The sequence below is a fragment of the Mustela erminea genome, chromosome 12, assembly GCF_009829155.1.
Source record: "Mustela erminea isolate mMusErm1 chromosome 12, mMusErm1.Pri, whole genome shotgun sequence".
Classification (NCBI taxonomy): Eukaryota; Metazoa; Chordata; class Mammalia; order Carnivora; family Mustelidae; genus Mustela; species Mustela erminea.
Window position 1 is genome coordinate 29,735,963 of NC_045625.1, and position 17,732 is coordinate 29,753,694.

General features: G+C 44.7%; 1 protein-coding gene and 1 long non-coding RNA gene across 2 annotated transcripts in view; one reads left to right on the top strand and one right to left on the bottom strand.

Moving 5' to 3' along the window:
- The window catches only part of LOC116569933, a 32,861-nt gene extending 15,996 nt beyond the window's left edge, over positions 1–16,865 (bottom strand). The window contains exons 1-3 of the long non-coding RNA XR_004277252.1: positions 16,453–16,865; positions 10,843–11,030; positions 8,579–8,744 (exon numbers count right to left, since the gene is read on the bottom strand). This is a non-coding gene — a long non-coding RNA (uncharacterized LOC116569933). The remainder of the gene's footprint in view (positions 1–8,578; positions 8,745–10,842; positions 11,031–16,452) is intronic.
- Positions 2,986–17,395, top strand: ALDOB (aldolase, fructose-bisphosphate B). Its single transcript, XM_032306440.1, has 9 exons — positions 2,986–3,100; positions 7,951–8,072; positions 8,895–9,106; positions 10,410–10,464; positions 11,313–11,473; positions 12,379–12,462; positions 13,339–13,513; positions 13,924–14,123; positions 16,860–17,395. The coding sequence occupies exons 2-9, from the start codon at positions 7,961–7,963 to the stop codon at positions 16,953–16,955; spliced, it is 1,095 nt and encodes a 364-aa protein (XP_032162331.1). The 5' UTR covers positions 2,986–3,100; positions 7,951–7,960; the 3' UTR covers positions 16,956–17,395.
- The last annotated feature ends 337 nt before the right edge of the window (positions 17,396–17,732 follow it).

Below are 17,732 nucleotides of genomic sequence, written 5' to 3' on the forward strand. Positions count from 1 at the left end.
CGGGTATTCTCTACGAAAGTATCCTCTCTGCGAAATGCCTCTGGAGCTAACCAAATGCCTTATACAGAGAACCTCAATACACACTTTGGGAATCATGCTGAAATAACACTAGCTCCATCCCTGGGACCAAAACAATGACTGCTGCTTTCAGGTTGCTGACACCATCCCCACTCCCACAGCAGATCGCAAGACAGTAAGGAAACATCTGCACCACAGGTTGGAAAAGAGATCGTAAGATGCTTTATTGACCCAATCATGGGTCTTCCTTGCAACATGTAGATGTGGCCCCTTTTTATGAAAGTTCTTCCCCTATAATATTACTAACATTCTATTGAGTGTTGAATATGTTGAATTCGTGGCCCATCATACTCAAATCAGAACTATCTGGGGTGGGGTGGGGACTGGAGAATAAACAAGGCAGTTATTGGAGGTAGTGACAGAAATGCTCATGGATGACATCTGATTTTTGCCTGTAGGAGAGTCTGCACTTGGAAACCTTTAAGCCAGAAGTACGCATTCAGATCAGGCCATTTAATAAAAATGTCCTCTGTGCTACACCCCCCACCAGATGTCGTTTCATTCCTGCCTCTGAAGCAGTTTTGGGTGGAGGCGTCACCAGCCCATTTTACCAATGGCAACAGTGAGGATCGGAGAGGTTGGAGGCTTCGCCAGGGTTTCACAGCCCCCGAGTCCCACGCTCTTTCCACATATCATGTCCTATCTCAGTTTTGAGCAATTGACTAAGTTAAGAGACTTAAAAAACAAAACAAAACAACCTTGCCGGCAATCTGTGTTGCTCAGGCCCTGCTGTCCCTCTAAGCTCCAGGAAGCCTTGCCCTTGCTTTCCTGAACTTTGAGTTTCAGCTGGGCATCCAAGCCTGGAGGCGGCCAAATGCTGATGCTACGGAAGCAGCAGCAGGTGGCACCCATCAGGGGTGAATGTGTCCACGCTCCTCTGCCACGCCTGGCCAGGCTGCTGTCCACGTGAAGTGATGCCCAGCCAGAGCAGGGCCACCCGGGTCTGCCGACGCAAGGCATTCTTCTCTGATGAATGCAGGTTTAATGTCCAAGGTTAAAAACCGCTGGGAGGGGGAGAGGGCAGACATCTATGCTGTCTGTGGTTGCCAAAAGGTAAGGAGCTTTGCTTTAGATCGCTGGCTTGGAGGAAACAGGAGTGCTCATGTAGCTGTCCTGTGATTCTAGGCAAGTTACTACCCTCTCCAAATGAGAGTTTCCCTATCCAGAGAATAGGAGTAAGAAACCTCTCCTTAGAGGAGTGCTGAGACAGCAGATCATGTATAAAAAGAACCAGATGCATCCTAATACCTTAAAAAAATAGTTATTATTACTATCGCTGTCATTGTTATAACAAGAATAATTCATGCGGGTGGCTTAAGTTAAATTATTTCTACCCTGCATATCTTGGCAGGTGGCGTGTTTTAATCACGATTCTGACACTCCAACCCGGACCCCCACAACAGCTGTCACTAACCCTGCTCTCTGTTCTGTCTTCGCTATCCCCCACTTTCATCCTCCATTCTCCTTTGGCAAAAATCAGATCTGATGAAACTCACATATCCCCAGATCAGGTCATCTTGGTCTGATGAATCAGGCAGCAGGGGCTTGCATGAGCATCAGGTGGAGATTGGGAAACCAGAAAGTGTGCTGTGCCTTCAGGGGGCACGTGGAGTCAAGAATGCTGATGACCTTTACTTGGCCTGGCCCTTTGCTCTCCTTAGGACAGGCCTTGGCCAAAACTTCCCAGCCAAATGAACCTCAGTTTTGTGTTTCAAACATTTCAATTGCCTTTAAGTCTCATGTTCAATGTCTAATGCTCCCCCACTTTTAGAAGCTGTCTGAGCCTAAACTCTATGAAGACAACCTAATTCTCAGCTTCATTTTCCTTCATTCCATTGACAGTTCACTTACTAGAGCGCCACACCCTATACCATTGAGCACTTTGGTTTTTAGGGTTTTTCTCCCCCTTCCATTTTATGAGTTATTTCGAAGGAATCTAGTCCTGAGACTTCTATGCTTTCCTGTCATCATGGTCATTCATTATTTCTAGATTTCCCCAGAACTTTTATTTGCCTCAGGAAGACAATTTTATTTGCTTTCTCTTGAATTAGATAGTAGTTTAGTGCTCAGGAAAAAAAAAAAAATCTCTGTAAAATGAACCCTCACGCAGACAGTGCCATAACGAGGGAAGCTGGTGGTGGCTTACACCAATCACTTTGGGTTGTATTCTAGTTTTTTACAAACGTTAAAGACAAATGCGTAAGGGGTAAGAAAGAACGAGAATGGGGTAGTTACAGTGTGTTCCGGTATTAAAAACATCAGGGGGCCCAGCTTGATTTTGGAGGACAAGGAAGGAGCTCATGCCTATTGCGTACAGGCACTCTACAGCCTCATTCAATGCTCTTGTGAAGTTGAGATCCCACTTTATAGAGGAGGATATTTACGGCCCAGAGAAGTTGGAAGGGAGGAAAGGAGAAAAAGAAGACAAAGAAGAAAGAAAAGAAGGAAGGAAGGCAGGCAGGCAAGAAAGAAAGAAAGGAAGAAAGAAAGGGAAAGAAAAGAGAAAAAAAAAGGAAAGGAAAGCAAAGCTTGGCAAAGGTCATTTATTAAGTGCTAGAGCTAAGGTGACATTCTTCCCAGGTTCTGTTGGTGGCTCTAGAGCTCTGTCATTTACTAACTCTGACTTAGGGGAATCCCCTAATCCTCTGTGCCTGTTTCCTCACCTGGAAAAAACAAACTACATTAAGAACTACACGGTCTCCCCTATAGCTTTAACATTCCCTGAGTCCGGTGAGTGTGTGAGCGTGATCGGGATTGGGTGTTTATGAGCCAATCAGGCACTGGTTAAACACCTCCCTATCAGGCCAAGGTGGGAAGGGGAGGGTGAAAGTTAAAAAAAAAAAAAAAGAAGAAGAAGAAGAAGAAAGAAAGAAAAGAAAAAAAAAAAAGCAATCCAAAACCAACAAACAAACTCTGATAGGAGGTCTATAAAAACTGCGTGTTCCCAAAGGTTCGTCCTATTTGGCAGCTGCTGCCTCGTCCACAGCTTCTGATCCCTAAGAGGCCTCTCCTCTCCCAAACTGTAAGTAACAGAACTTCCTTTGTCTGCCTGGACTGCACTAGGGAGTGAGGGTCACTGATGGTCCTACACATGTAGCAGAAAAAGTCTGCTTGCTTTTATTTTCAGGAAAAACTCGGTGGTGGCCAAGATGAGTTGGTGTGCTGAAATGGTTGTTTTACTCCCTAAGCGTAAATAAATGCTCATCCACAGCTTTGCTGACCCTCTGAGCTGAGGCAGAGTGTTTGAGACCATTGCCGGTGTTACTCGTATGAAGGCTCTTCTGTCTCTGACTTCAACACACTTTCTTGGTTAGGTTCTAATCACTTATCAAGATTCCCCCTCATTCCTTTTCTCCCCGTAACAACTGCTTATTTTGATGATTTACTTACAGACCTGTTGTCCTATGTCATTTTCTTTATTCTCTTCCTACACCCACTAGTGTTGGCACTTAAGTTTTTTGGTCACACAAATGGACTCCTAGTGTGTGTTGCCCTTGCCTGATCCCACTGCTCAGATGAGAAAGCGCGGAACGGGCCTCGAACAGCCACAGAGCCCCGCAGTCATTGGATTATGAATCGTACAACCTCCACTCATTTAACAGTTCCTGTAACATTTCCTACTTTAGAAATCCTACAGCTTAAGTTATTTGGAGTCAAAAGCAGGCTGATGTCCTTTGGGACATTTGCTCTACTCTCTGAAAAATAGACATGTTGTGCGGATAGACATGTTGTGCCTTTTAGAATAAACTTCTCTCTAAATAGTTACCTACGGCTCCATTCGCCAGTTTGGACCTGGTCGGGGCTCGAACTCTGGCCACCTTAGGTGAAGGTGCATCTGGGCACCACCCAGGCCTGCGCTAGAGCACCAGGTGCTAAGTGCAGTATAGCTGTTGTAATCCTAAAAGAAAGGGAGCCACTCAGTTCTCTTTCTGTGCTACCTCATATGGGCTCAAAGGCACCAGGCTGTCCTAAGGCTTCTCATTGCATTTGTCACTGTGACACTGAGGAGGGTAATGAAGCTGTGGGCATCCTCACATGTCTGTATATAGAAACCTTGCTCACAGTACCTGCAGATCATAGGCTTTCAACGCATAAGCCCCTCATGTCCTCTTGAAAACCCATCCACCTTGCCTGTTAGAGAGGTGAATGGACTCTCTACTTTCTGATATTTCTTCAAGAGTTAAATACTCATATTTTACAAGGCATTCTCTTTTCACAGAACCTCTTGAAGAAAGGCAGAACGAACCATACTGTAGGTTTCATATGCTATTTTGCTAAAAAGGATTGGAAAAAGGATTCTGAGTCATAAGCCAGTAGGATGTGGTTTTTAATTCTAGAGCATCACAATTTGGAAGGGGCCACCAGACATAGTCTTTCTGAGCCTCAGTTCCCCAATCTTCAAAGTTGGCAGGGTTGCTATAGATATCCCTGAGGTCATTTGCAGCTGTTTTTTCCGTGATTGCTTTCTATTCTCATATTTTCATACTCACAACCTCTTCCAAGATTTGTGTATGTATCACCTGTTAATGTATAATACATAATGTCATATATAAGCCTATTTGAGAAATCAACATTACAAAAAATTTATAAAGTAAAACGTGAGAGTTGGTCCACCCCATCCCAAGCCCCACAGGGAATCCCAGGGTGGTTATTCTCTGCTTGTATAGATCCACAAATAGTATGTGGTACAGCATTTTTTTAATTAAAAAAGTATGATATTATGCATTACATACTTCTCTGAAACTTGCTTTCCCCCCCTTTTTATTAAGTAATATGATGTGAACAACTTCCCATCACACTTTAAAATCAAATTGGCTTGAGACCACAGTGAGCAGAGGCTTAAAGGAGCATGAAACCATTCTCTACAGTTACCTACTCCCAGCTGGCCTCCTGTCTCCTGGGGATGAACATTGGTCTGTGACCCTGTTTTATGATTAACAGAGGGGCAACATTTGTGCTGATGTGGTATAGACCTTTAATCCCTCTGTAGAAGTTTAACTTCCCGTAAACAGGATTGGTTCGATTTGACCTTTTCTCTCTATTTTTTTCTGGTCGAGTCAGCACACTGTCTCGATGGAAAAAAATAACTTGGTAGTAAATAGAAACATGGAATTTCAGGTAACTATTTTTTAACAAATTTAAAAAGAGAGAAATGATGACACCCAACATTTTCTTTTCTTTCTTTTAAGATTTTATTTATTTGACAGAGATAGAGACACAGAGAGACGGGGAACACAAGCAGGGGGAGTGGGAGAGGGAGAAGCAGACTTCCCACTGAGCAGGGAACCTGATGCAGGGCTTGATCCCAGGACCCTGGGATTATAAACTGAGCTGAAGGCAGATGCTTAATGACTGAGCCACCCAGGCGCCTCAATACCCAACTTTTTCATAATGCATTATAAAACATCTTCATATTTATCATGCAGTTGACTCAACAAATATATTTTGAGCAACTACAATGAGTAGGGTGGTCACAGGTCACAGTAGATCCACTCGGCAATGAGACACCCAGAGCAGATATTAGTGCCATTTATTCCACAGTAAACTAAGACTCCGAGAAGTTACTGACTTGTCCATGGTCTAAGTGAGGAGGAAGCAGAGCTGGTCCTTGAACCCAGGTCTGTCTGATCTAGTAGCTAAAAACTGTGTGAATGTGTGAGATGTTTATGAATTGACGAGGTCCATGGTATATGGACGATGAGCCACAGCCCATGGACTTTGGGTACTCTGGGGGTATCCTCAACAAGTATTCTGGGGGTGTTATCAAGAGTCACCCAAAGACGGATACCTTTCACCAGGCTCACTCTTTCCCAGAAGGGGGGGGGATATTACCCCTTATCCCAACTCTATGCCTTATTAGTTAATTGTCCTTGGAAAAATAATTAAACTCTCTCGTGTTTTTTCCTTATCTGTTTTGTGGTAGTGGTGGGCGAAGCCCAGCTGCCTTTTGAGGTTATTTTTATGAGTACTGAATTATATAGTACTTGTAAAGCAATTAGCAGAGTACTTGGCATTAATGGTGATTTGCTATCACTGGGCTATGTTTTCCTTTTGTTTCATTAAGGAAACATCTTTATTTCGTATTTGTGAATTCTTTTGTGCAATTACCTAAACTAAGAGAGAAAATTTGCACTTTGGCCTGAAGGTCACCAACTTCAGGTTGTTTTTTTCCACATAAAGATCTAGTGACCAGATTTACAGCAAGTAATCCCAGACTATGATATTGCGAACTCATGTGTAACCAAGGGGAAACATGATCTTCACGTGGCTGGGACAGGAGTGGCCTAGGAAGAATATTTTCTCTAGAGATCATTGGCCACTACTAGCCTGTCCTGTCCTCAGGGACAGCACTGTAGTTCCAGGCTTTTGGGTTAAGATGAGGACTCTTGTTGAAGTGACAATGGCATCCGTGATACCAACAATATTTTTTCAAGAATTAGTTCCATGGCCCCATCCACTTCTTATATCAAGCCTGCCTTGAAGCAATGCAGAAAATGTGAAGAAACTGATTTGCCATCAGGGTCAGGACTGGGTGGGGAGCTCTGCCTCACTATAGCTGAGACTTTGGACAAGTCAGTTAACTTCTTTGAGTCTCAGCTTGCTCATTAATTAATGGAGATACTAGTTGGCCTGGTTACCTCATTGCTGAGTGGATCAAATGAGAACTGAGGTATCCTGGGCTTGCAGGAAGTAGAAAGCAGACATGGGATGTCTACCCTACGGATGAGTGTATGAAGGGGGGGAGACCAGGGAAAGGAGTAGGTCATAGGACTGGATAGGAAAACACTCAAGATAGTCTTTACTACCATTTTTTTCTTTCATAGTCCAAAATATGCAAAATTACTCTTTCTAACATTCAAGATGAGAGCCCTGTGCGTTTGCCTTTTTTTAAAAAGATTTTATTTATTTGACAGACAGAGATCACAAGTAGGCAGAGAGGCAGGCAGAGAGAGATGGGGAAGCAGGCTCCCTGCTGAGCAGAGAGCCCCATGTGGGGCTCAATCCCAGGACCCTGAGATCATGACCTGAGTCAAAGGCAGAGGCTTTAACCCACTGAACCACCGAGGTGCCCCATGACTTTGTATTTTTAAGACTGGCCCAAAGTAGCAGCCCAATGAGAACAATGATCCCCTTCAGAGGACCACCACTGAGGTGGGTGCTTGGATAGGGGGTCTTCAAACCAGAGTCCTTCCTTGCTAGAGCAGTGAAGCTAAGAATTCCTGGGGCAGGGATCGCCATATGACTTTGGCACCTTAGAGTCCGTGGGAGCCTCCAGCCCAGAGGCACTAAGGGAAAATCCCTCTCTATCCCAAATGGTGTCATAGTCATAGTCCAGCCTTATACCCCATACCCTCTATGTCCCAAAGCTAAGAGAGGTTAACTGCAAGGTCATCTCCTCTCAAGCTTGCTACCCAGAGAATAACACAGGCTAACAGAACAAAATGGGAGATGACCCTAGAGGCTAAAAGTCTCAGTGTCCTGGCCTCAAGACACCCAGAGCACACAAAGGGACCAGAAATCCACAGAGACATGGTCAAGTATCACAGTGCCATCCATTCCTCAGGTGCAAGTGGGTCACAAATGAGCTGGCCCAGTCTCTGGTTCAGTGAACCCAAAGGTCTCCTGGAAGACATTCTCTTTAGGATGACCAGGAAATCTGGCAGCCCACCTTCATCCACTATGGCTAATTGCAGCCACTTAAGCTAACAGGGGGACGAGCCCAGAACTCAGTTGTTCATCCAGTTATGGAAGTGGGCCAGAAGTGTCAAAGGAGCCTAGAGAGGGTTTGTTTGTACCCCTTCTCTGCCTCGGTCATGAACCTGTCTGAGCTGCCTGCAGTTCTGTTCAGGACACTTCTGCATTCTTTTCCAGACCAGTCACCATGGCCTACCAATTTCCAGCCCTCACCTCAGAACAGAAGAAGGAGCTCTCCGAAATTGCACAGCGCATTGTTGCCCATGGGAAGGGGATCCTGGCTGCAGATGAGTCTGTAGGTGAGTGCAAGTCTCATCCTACAGCAAGCGTATTCTTATTTCTACAACTTAGCCAAGGCAAGCAACAATTGCACTCTTTTTCCTCTCAGAGGAGTAAAGGTACACAGGAGTGGGAGCAGAAGACCCAGCAAGCATTGACATTTTGAGTCCTGTAGTTCTGGTAGGCAGATTTCTGAAAACCAAGGGAAAAGGCTCAAGGCCTCCATTTCAAGGCCCCTCGCCAGGGATCATTTGAATCTAGACTGTAGAAAGGCCAAGAACTCAGGAACCAGATTGAGATCAGATACACAGACCTCTGCTGCTAATGAGAAGTCAGTGTAAGGTTAGCTAGCAAAGGGCAGGGAGGGCAGGGAACTGCCCACATCTAGGATAGGGAAGGGCTCGTGGCCAAAAGAAGCCCAGGATGGCACAAGGGAGAGTTGTGGCAGGCCTGTCTGGCCCACCATAAAATGGTAGAAGCCAGGGAAGTCAAGAGCCCACCTTATCCCTCCTTCTGTTGTACGTACATCTAGTCAGATTGATGGCTGGACCTGGGTCAGGGTGGTGGTGGCTGGAGAGGCCTGAGGGCCTGACATACACACTTGGACCCAATGGTAGTCTTCACTCTGACCTTGACACATCCAGTCTATATGCTTCCTAGCCAGCATCCTGGCAGCAGCCAAGGTCTTTCCCCTGGAGCCGAAAAAGGAGACAGGAGTCTTAAAGATCTGGATTAAAAAAGAGAGTCTTGCCAACCATCCTGCTGAGGGTCCCTAAAGGGGAGGAGGCTGGCCACAGAGCCCTGGCTGGCTCCTCAAGCTGACTTTGGCCCGCCCACCCTAGGCACCATGGGAAACCGCCTGCAGAGGATCAAGGTGGAGAACACAGAGGAGAATCGCCGACAGTTCCGAGAAATCCTCTTCACTGTGGACACCTCCATCAACCAGAGCATCGGGGGTGTGATCCTGTTCCATGAGACCCTCTACCAGAAGGACAGCCAGGGAAAGCTGTTCAGAAACATCCTCAAGGAAAAGGGGATCGTGGTGGGAATCAAGGTGAACACTTCCATTCCCATCTCCCTTCTGCCTCGTCCCAGCCAAACTCCCAGCCCAGTCGCTGGGCAGAGGCTATGAACACTCTCACTGTCTAGTTGCCATTCACTCTCTTTTCCTTCATCAGCCTCCCCCTGAGAGCCAGATCCTTTTCTAGATTTTTCTGCCAGTGCTTTCTTCTTTCAACCAAGTTTTCTACAAGGTATTCAATCTCCTGGTGTCTCAATTTTCTCACTTCTAAAAGGGGAATTGTAGGAGCCTACCTCATAAGGCTCCTACAAGGATGAAAGGAGTTTTTAAAACAGTTCGGTTGCCCCCATCTAAGAATCAATGAAACAAGATGGGACTGGGAGGGAGACAAACCATAAGTGACTCTAAATCTCACAAAACAAACTGAGGGTTGCTTGGGAGGGGGATGGGGAGAAGGGGGGTGGGGTTATGGACATTGGGGAGGGTATGTGCTTTGGTGAGTGCTGTGAAGTGTGTAAACCTGGCGATTCACAGACCTGTACCCCTGGGGATAAAAATATATGTTTATAAAAAATAAAAAATTAAAACAAAAAACCAAAACAACAACAACAACAAAAAAACCAGTTCCGTTGCATAATTATTATTTAGTTCACAATCATTAGTGTGACTAAACTATTTTCAGGTGTAACTCAGTCTTCCAAAACTACATGAACTTCTCAGGAGTGAAAACTAGTATCTGTTGAGTGCTTACAACTCCAAGCGCTCATTTAATCTTCCTTGTAACCTCTGGTGGTCGATTCAGTTCTTATCCTTGTTTAAGAGATGAGGCAAGAAAACAGACTTACAAGGCGTAGCGTAACTTGCCCACAACAAGGCAAAGCCAGAGTCAGTTCAAACCCAGCCTGTCTACCTCTTGGGCTCATGACCTCAGCCTCTGCTATGCTGGGAGTTGAGGTTGCATCTTTACTCTTTTGATTTCCTGGAATAATGTTTTGCTCAGTATGTGTCAGTGCTCCCTAAATGTCTTTTGAACAAATAAGCTAAGAGAAGCTGCTCTTATATGGCCCCTCTGCATTCCAGGTACTGTCCGATTACTTACTCCCCAAGCTCCAGGCCTGTGCTTTCCATCCTTTCCATCTTCCTAGTGTTGACACTCTTGCATTGTTCCTTCTAGGTCCTTGCCTTCTGCTATGGATTTAATTGTGTCCTCCCACACCTTCCTAATGCAACTCCTTAGCTTGTGAAAGATGAGAACTATTAGTACCAGGGGCTCTGCTTTTGTTTTCCTGGGCCCCCTGACACCTGCTAATTACTTGTTAATTATTTATTTTCACAGTTAGACCAGGGAGTTGCTCCCCTTGCAGGAACCAACAAAGAAACCACCATTCAAGGTAAGGCTATCACCTGCTGATATGAATCATGGTAAGAAATGCTAGAAATGCAGGCAAACAAAGAAGTGAGCAAGGGAAAACAAAGCATGAATCTCACCCTGGTTTTAGAGCCACATACACCTGCTTTCCAACCCTCACTTCTTTATTCAGTAGCTGTGTGACCTTAGTCTAGTCATGTTAGGTACATGTTCTGAGTCAGAATAGGATGACAATATCTACTTTGCAGAGTAGTCATGGGGATTAATTAGACAGTGTACATAAAGTGCTTACCACAGTGCTTTGCACAGAGAAGATATTCTGTACCCGAGAGTATAATTTTTAGAGAAAAATCTAGCAGCAGAAAAGAGGAAAGGTCCCAAGCTTTGGAATCGGACCCACCAGAGTTTGACTCCTGGTTCTGTCATTTACTAATTAGACAATTTTGCAAGGTCCTTCACTGCCCAAGTAGACAAGTGTGAACCACAGCATTAGATTAGTCAAGCAGAGTTTGAATCCCAGCTCTGTCACTTCTTAGCCATACAAACATGGTAAAGTCATGTATCGCCTTGGAGCCCTTGTTTTCACATCTGTAGAACAAGTATAACATCAACTATTAGAATCACTATGATAATTAAATGAGATAAGGTATGCAAAATGCCTAGAATTATGCCTGGAACATAGCAAATGTTAAACAAATATTAATTCCCTCTGTTCTTCTCCTTAAGTGTAAAGCCCCAGTTTGGGCTTAGTGTTGGGATTAATGTTTACTTACCCGGATATTTTCAATACTTAAGCTCTGCTGACTGAAAAGTAAGGCAAGGAAGAACTTCACTTTAACAGTGGCCCTATCTCTCTTTTCTGACTTGCAGGACTTGATGGCCTCTCTCAGCGCTGTGCTCAGTACAAGAGAGATGGTGCTGACTTTGGGAAATGGCGTGCTGTGCTGAGGATTGACAACCAGTGTCCATCCAGCCTTGCCATCCAGGAAAATGCCAACGCCCTGGCCCGCTATGCCAGCATCTGTCAGCAGGTGCTCTGCCTTCTCCTTGCGCTGGAAAGCAGTCAGAAAGAGCTTTCTTCTTTCCAATTTTACTATACCTGTCTTTCCAATATTACTATAAGTATATGAGCCTTATCTCACCAATATATCCTGCTGCCATTTTCTACCACTTTTGCTATAGCCAAGTGTGGTAGGGAAAGATTTGGTCCCACAAGTCAGCTACGAGCCCATAAGGCCAATGCCATCAATGGCTGCCCTCTGCCAAAGTTATATAAGCTGGGTCTTAAGAGTGATCCAGCCCCATATGGCCAGGTGATTGCTTACCTATGCTCCATCACATCTAAAACACGATACTTTTAGATCCCTAGCTTGAGAGTGATAGCTCTGATTTAGCCCCAACCCAAAGAATATCTTGGAGGATGGTGACCTGACACTAATTTCCAACAGTGTCTCTGGGATCCCAGTTAAGTCTGATTTGCTTGTGTGGGTACTATGTTGAGGTTACCTGAGATGTAGGCACCTGGAGAGTCCCAATTAGAACTGTACACAGTGCTTAATTCCTTAATTAACCCACACAAGGGGTATCCTTCTTAGTGATTTAAGTTTACTGCCCCAAAAGGATGACAGTTGGGTTCTGAGGTAGCTAGAATAGTCTCTAAAAGAATCTGTTTCTATAGAAATTAAGGATTTCATTATTTTACGTACTCCCAGGAGAACTTTTTCTTCTTATTTTTAAACCTCACAGCTCTTTTTTGGCTAAGCTACAAATGCTCAGTAGAGATGCCATTAAATTTCTTTGCACTGCCTTTAAGTTAGTGAATGGCATTCCTCTATAAGGGTTTCATTTTATCCCAATTGCAACTGTCAAATATCTTCTTAAGGAAAGGATCGCAGTGAGCAGAGCCACACTTTATCTCCTCTTTTTTCCTTTTTAGAATGGGCTGGTACCCATTGTTGAACCAGAGGTCATTCCTGATGGAGACCATGACTTGGAACACTGCCAGTATGTTACTGAGAAGGTAAAGTCTTGAATAAAAAGGTCCCAATTCCAGTTGAAATATCTTATTTTTAGGTAAGAGCTGTTACTTAACATGTATCAGCTGTTATATTGAAATATTCTTCAGTTGGAGTCATTATGTAGCACTGAGAAGGTAAGGGGATACTTAGCAAACCTTCTACTCTTTCAGCATGATGGGATTTTCCTATGGAAAAAGCACAGGATTTGTAGTACCCAGACTTGGATTTGATAATCCTTATTCCCAGCTGTGGGGTTGTGGTTAAATCCTGTTATCTTTTGGGATCAGTTACATTATATGTAAACAAAGAAATTTAAAAGTAAGATGAGACTCACATGACAAAATGTCATTAGAAGGTACTTTGTTCATATTTGCAATGCGACCTGATTTCACGTTCTCCACTTGCACAAGTAGGTGGACTGAGATGAGGTCTGAAAGTGCTTCCGTCTCTAAAATGTATGTTTTTATGACCACTCAAGTTTTATGACTACTCAAGTTTCTATGGAGATGGAGAGTGATGATGTGAGAGGCCAATTGAGATATCCCCGGCTAGCTAAATCAAGGCAGGCTCAATTGCCCAAAGGGAGTGATGGGAAGGGAGGAGTGAAGGGGCTCCTGGAAGCAGACCCATGCCATCTGTCCCTGCAGTGAGCACTTAGAGTAGGGGAGGTGGGGCTAGGCCAGCGTGGCTGTGCTCAATGGCTGTGGCTTGCAGGTGCCTGTGTGTTGTCCTGATGAGGACTGGGGGCTGGTTAGGAAACTTTGGCCAAGCCCATAGGAGGATTCCTTTGTCTCTCATCCCTGCAACCTAGAAGTGCTAAGGTCAGGTGACTGTCAGACTGGCTCTGGGTTTCACCTTTTGGTTGTCTTGTCCCTCAGGTCCTGGCTGCTGTCTACAAGGCCCTGAATGACCATCACGTTTACCTGGAGGGCACCTTGCTGAAGCCCAACATGGTGACTGCTGGACACGCCTGCACCAAAAAGTATACTCCAGAACAAGTGGCTATGGCCACGGTCACAGCTCTCCACCGGACCGTTCCTGCAGCTGTTCCCGGTAAGGCTTTCTTTCTTCTCTGACTTGAGGTCTTAGCCCTTATCCCGTGAAGGAGTTCCACCACCATTGGTGTTGGCCCGGGAGTCTTGTATCCAGGAAACAGACCTCTGTATCTCACAGGCGGCCAGCGCTTCCCTCACACTCCATGACACCACATTGCCCGAGTCTGTCCAAATGCACACAATCCACTGATTCTCTCAATAGTTCACCACGCTACTTACTTATTAAAGCCCTTCCCTCCTTAGCCCAGCTAACCTTGGCAAAAGCAAACTAGTTTTTCTAACCTAGTTCCATGCAAATCGAGTAGAGAAAGAATGGAGGCATTCCATTTCTTTTAGGCTCTGGCTTGCTTTCTCAAGCTGGGTAGCAAAGCTGGGACTAGTAGAGTGCAATGGCTTCTCTTCTTCCAGGCATCTGTTTCTTGTCTGGTGGCATGAGTGAAGAGGATGCTACACTCAACCTCAATGCTATCAACCTTTGCCCTCTACCAAAGCCTTGGAAACTGAGTTTCTCCTATGGACGGGCCCTGCAGGCCAGTGCACTGGCTGCCTGGGGTGGCAAGGCTGCCAACAAGAAGGCAACCCAGGAGGCTTTCATGAAGCGGGCCGTGGTAAGATACTACTCCCCCCCCTTTTTTTTTTAAGATTTTATTTATTTATTTGCGAGAGAAAGAGAGAGAGCACAAGAGCAGGTATGGAGAGGGGCAGTGAGAGAGGGAGAGAGAGGATATCCAGCAGACTCCCTGGCGAGCACAGAATTGAGTGCTAGGCTGGATCCCATGACATGAAATCATGATCTGAGCCAAAATCAGGAGTCAGACACTTAACTGACTGAGCCACCCGGGAGCTCTAAGATGCTACTACTTCTTACTTACTTGATCAAGGGGATAGTAGGAGCCTGGCTTTCTTACCTGGAGAAGCATTGCTTTCTTCAGGCCATGATGGTATCTCAAGATAGTGTCTACTAGATAATTTGAAAAGCTGTCATGAGAGCTCAGTAGGAAGGTAGAGGCTGGGGAGAGTTGTAAATGATCTACACTGGAAGAATGGTTGATGACAGTAGGCAGTAGACAATCTCCACAGAGACACTTGAGAGGGAAGAGAAGCACTTTTCATTTTAGGAAGAAGTAGAAGAAAGCGACTAGAACAAGCAGCAGTAATAAGACAGGATGTGCCAAGGATCCAGGGAACAAATAGAAACAAGTTTCAAGGGGGCCAGTCATAACACACTGTAGAGAGATTCAGAACAAAGGCTGAGAAAAAAGATGAGATGGGCATGTGGGAACCTACTGATGACCCTCAACACAACAGTTTCCACAGAGAGAGAAGAGGAAAGATGCCCATTCAAGAAGGCTGTCAGGAAAAGGCCCAGAAAGAGAACCAGGAGAAATGAGGACAGAACAGGATTTTATTTAGTCAGTAACCATTCCTTTTTGAATATCACCTCAAGGACTGGGGTGAACAAAGGAGACACAGATGCTGCCTTCAGGAAGCTTAGAGTTTAGCCAAACAGGAGATAGCCAGGCATGTTCAAATGTAAAGCAAATGGGTGATGGGTATTGAGGAAGGCACGTGTGGTGAAGAGCACTGGGTGTGATACGCAGCTAACGAGTCGTTGAGCACTACATCAAAAACCAATGATGTAATATATGTTGGCTAATTGAACATAACAAAAAAATAAAGAAATTAAACGTAAAGCAAAAGGAGCCAGAGGAGAGATTAAAGATGAGGACAGTAGGGATAATTGAGAGGACAAGGAGTTAGAAGAAGGATTGTGTGAGACTATTAACTGCAGGTGGCAGCTGATCTCGGAAAGGAGGGAAGAGCAAAGAAGAAAAAAAAGTTGGGTTTGGACTCAGGTCTGAAGAGGTGAAGGGATTTGGCAGTTGATTAAAGTCAAGGGCATCTGTTGAGGTGGGTAAGGGAGTGGAGATTTCCATCTTTACAGCAGGAAGCCCGGGATAGCTATTGCATTGGTCCACTAGGAGACTCACTAGACAGAATGGCCAAGTATCAGGCAAGGGGCAGCTGAAATGAGAGTGAGTTTGAGATGCATTAACTTAGATCCTGAATTTTCCTAATAGCTCTCTTAATCATGCAGGAAGATCTACAGTAATCTGAAAGGGAAATAGAATAGAAGTGTAAAAGTTCAAGAGGAATTTGAATTTGAATTTGAATTTGAATTTGAATTTGAATTTGAGCTATCTCCATATTCGGCTTGCTGATGACAGAGGAGGCTGGGCGAGGAGTCAAGTGTAGCCAGAAGTTTGGCAATGAGGCACTAAAGGGAAGGCAGACCCCAGAGAAGCTTAGAAGCCATCTCAGGGGGACAAGAGAGGTGTAAGATGTTAGAGGTAGTGTCTTAACTTTGTTGGGATGGAGAGCTGGGTGTGGCTGCGCTGGGTGTGGATGTAGCTGATGAGGGGTGGCTAGATGTGGCTAATATGATGGGAGGGATTGTGAAAGTAAGGTTGGAAGAGTCATCCACACAGAAGAAGGGAAGCTGAGGTCATTTAGGATGGTGGTTTTCAAGCTTGAGTATGTGTCTGAATCACCTGGATGGCATGTGAAAACAGATTCTGGGTCCCAGATGCTGAGTTTCTAATTGAGACGGTTTGGGGTCAAACCAGAGAATTTCCATTTCTAAGAAGTGCTGAGGTCCATGCAACATGCTTTGAAAATCACTGTAGATATAGAAATAAATCCCAGAGAGAGCAAGACAAGAGTAACAGGGACTTGAAGACATGGTACCATTGACTGGCACTCAGCTATTATTACAGTGGGCTTTATAATTCTGAACTCCCCTTTAATTGGAATTTATACAAGGAATCCAAGATAGTATGATTACAACAACTAAAAAATGATATAATCCTGTGGGCAAGTATAGGTGGAAAATGCAAATTTTTTAGAAAAGAATTTTTAAAATTTGCCGTGTTGTACCTCTGGCTGCACCTTGCCCGATCCTTCGGCATGACGTCCGGTCCATTTCCTAACAAACTGCAAGCTTCTCCACTTGAAACATCCATTCCCTTATCACTGTATCAATGAGAAGTTTCTCAATTTCAGTCTCTAATACTGTTGTTGCAATATTGTTGGTACTAAAAAGAAACTTTCTCAGTAACGGACGCAGACTTTAGCTTGGAGAGATCCTCAGAAAACTGGGATAAAAAAGGAGATGATGTATTAGAGAAGGCAAGGGAGGCTATCAGCACCAATATTTAGCAAAACCACTATAAGGAGAGAGAAATCCAGACGCAGGTGGAGCTGGTTTCAAATGAGAGCCGGAGGGTCAAGTACAGGGTTGCTTTTGCTCTAACCCCATGTCCTCTCTCACGCTTGTTTTTTAGGCTAACTGCCAGGCAGCCCAAGGACAGTATGTTCACACAGGCTCTTCTGGCACTGCTTCTACTCAGTCCCTCTTCACAGCCAGCTACACCTACTAGACCCCCACGCCCACCAGCATGCCTCCAGCTCTTCTGGGTGCCTTGGTGGGAGATCTGAAAGAGAACAACTTTTCTACTGTCCCTGGAAATTAGACAAAATCAGATCGGAACTACTGGAAACACCACGCATGCTAAATTCTTAGACACAATGGGAAAAAAAAAAAAAATCAGTTCCTGAAACGTAGGTGTGAATATCAAGGATCTGATGAAATTTCATGCAATTTCCTTGCAACAGCTCCAGCTCCCCAGGCCCCAGGGTATCCACCTAAGAAAAGAACAGACTTGAAAACAAACCAGCTCTCCATTTGAATAATGACCACCAGATATAACACCTGAGAAGCTGAGTGTGAAGTGTGTCTTATTTAACAGTCATAGCAGTGGTAGGTTATGAAGGAGGCAACTGCAACTGACAAGGAAATAAAATGTTCTAGAAGCCTCCAGCTGGTATCGGGTTTTACTTTCTGCTCCTGCTTCCAAAGGGCTCAGTATAGTTCCTGACTTTTGCCTCCACAAGACTTGACTGACATTAATGGTCAGGGTCCTCAACTTGGGCTACTCACTGAAATCATCTGCCCAAAATGTAAAAACCCAGATGTTCAGGCCATGCTTAAGCCCAGTTAAATCAGAAACGCTGGATGTGGGATCCTCTAAATGTCAGGGTTTCTTAACAGCTTCTTTGATGATTCCAAAGTATAACCACATTTGAGAACTACCACACTAAGTTTCAATTCTGAGGATATTTTATTTTATTTTATTAAAGATTTTATTTACTTATTT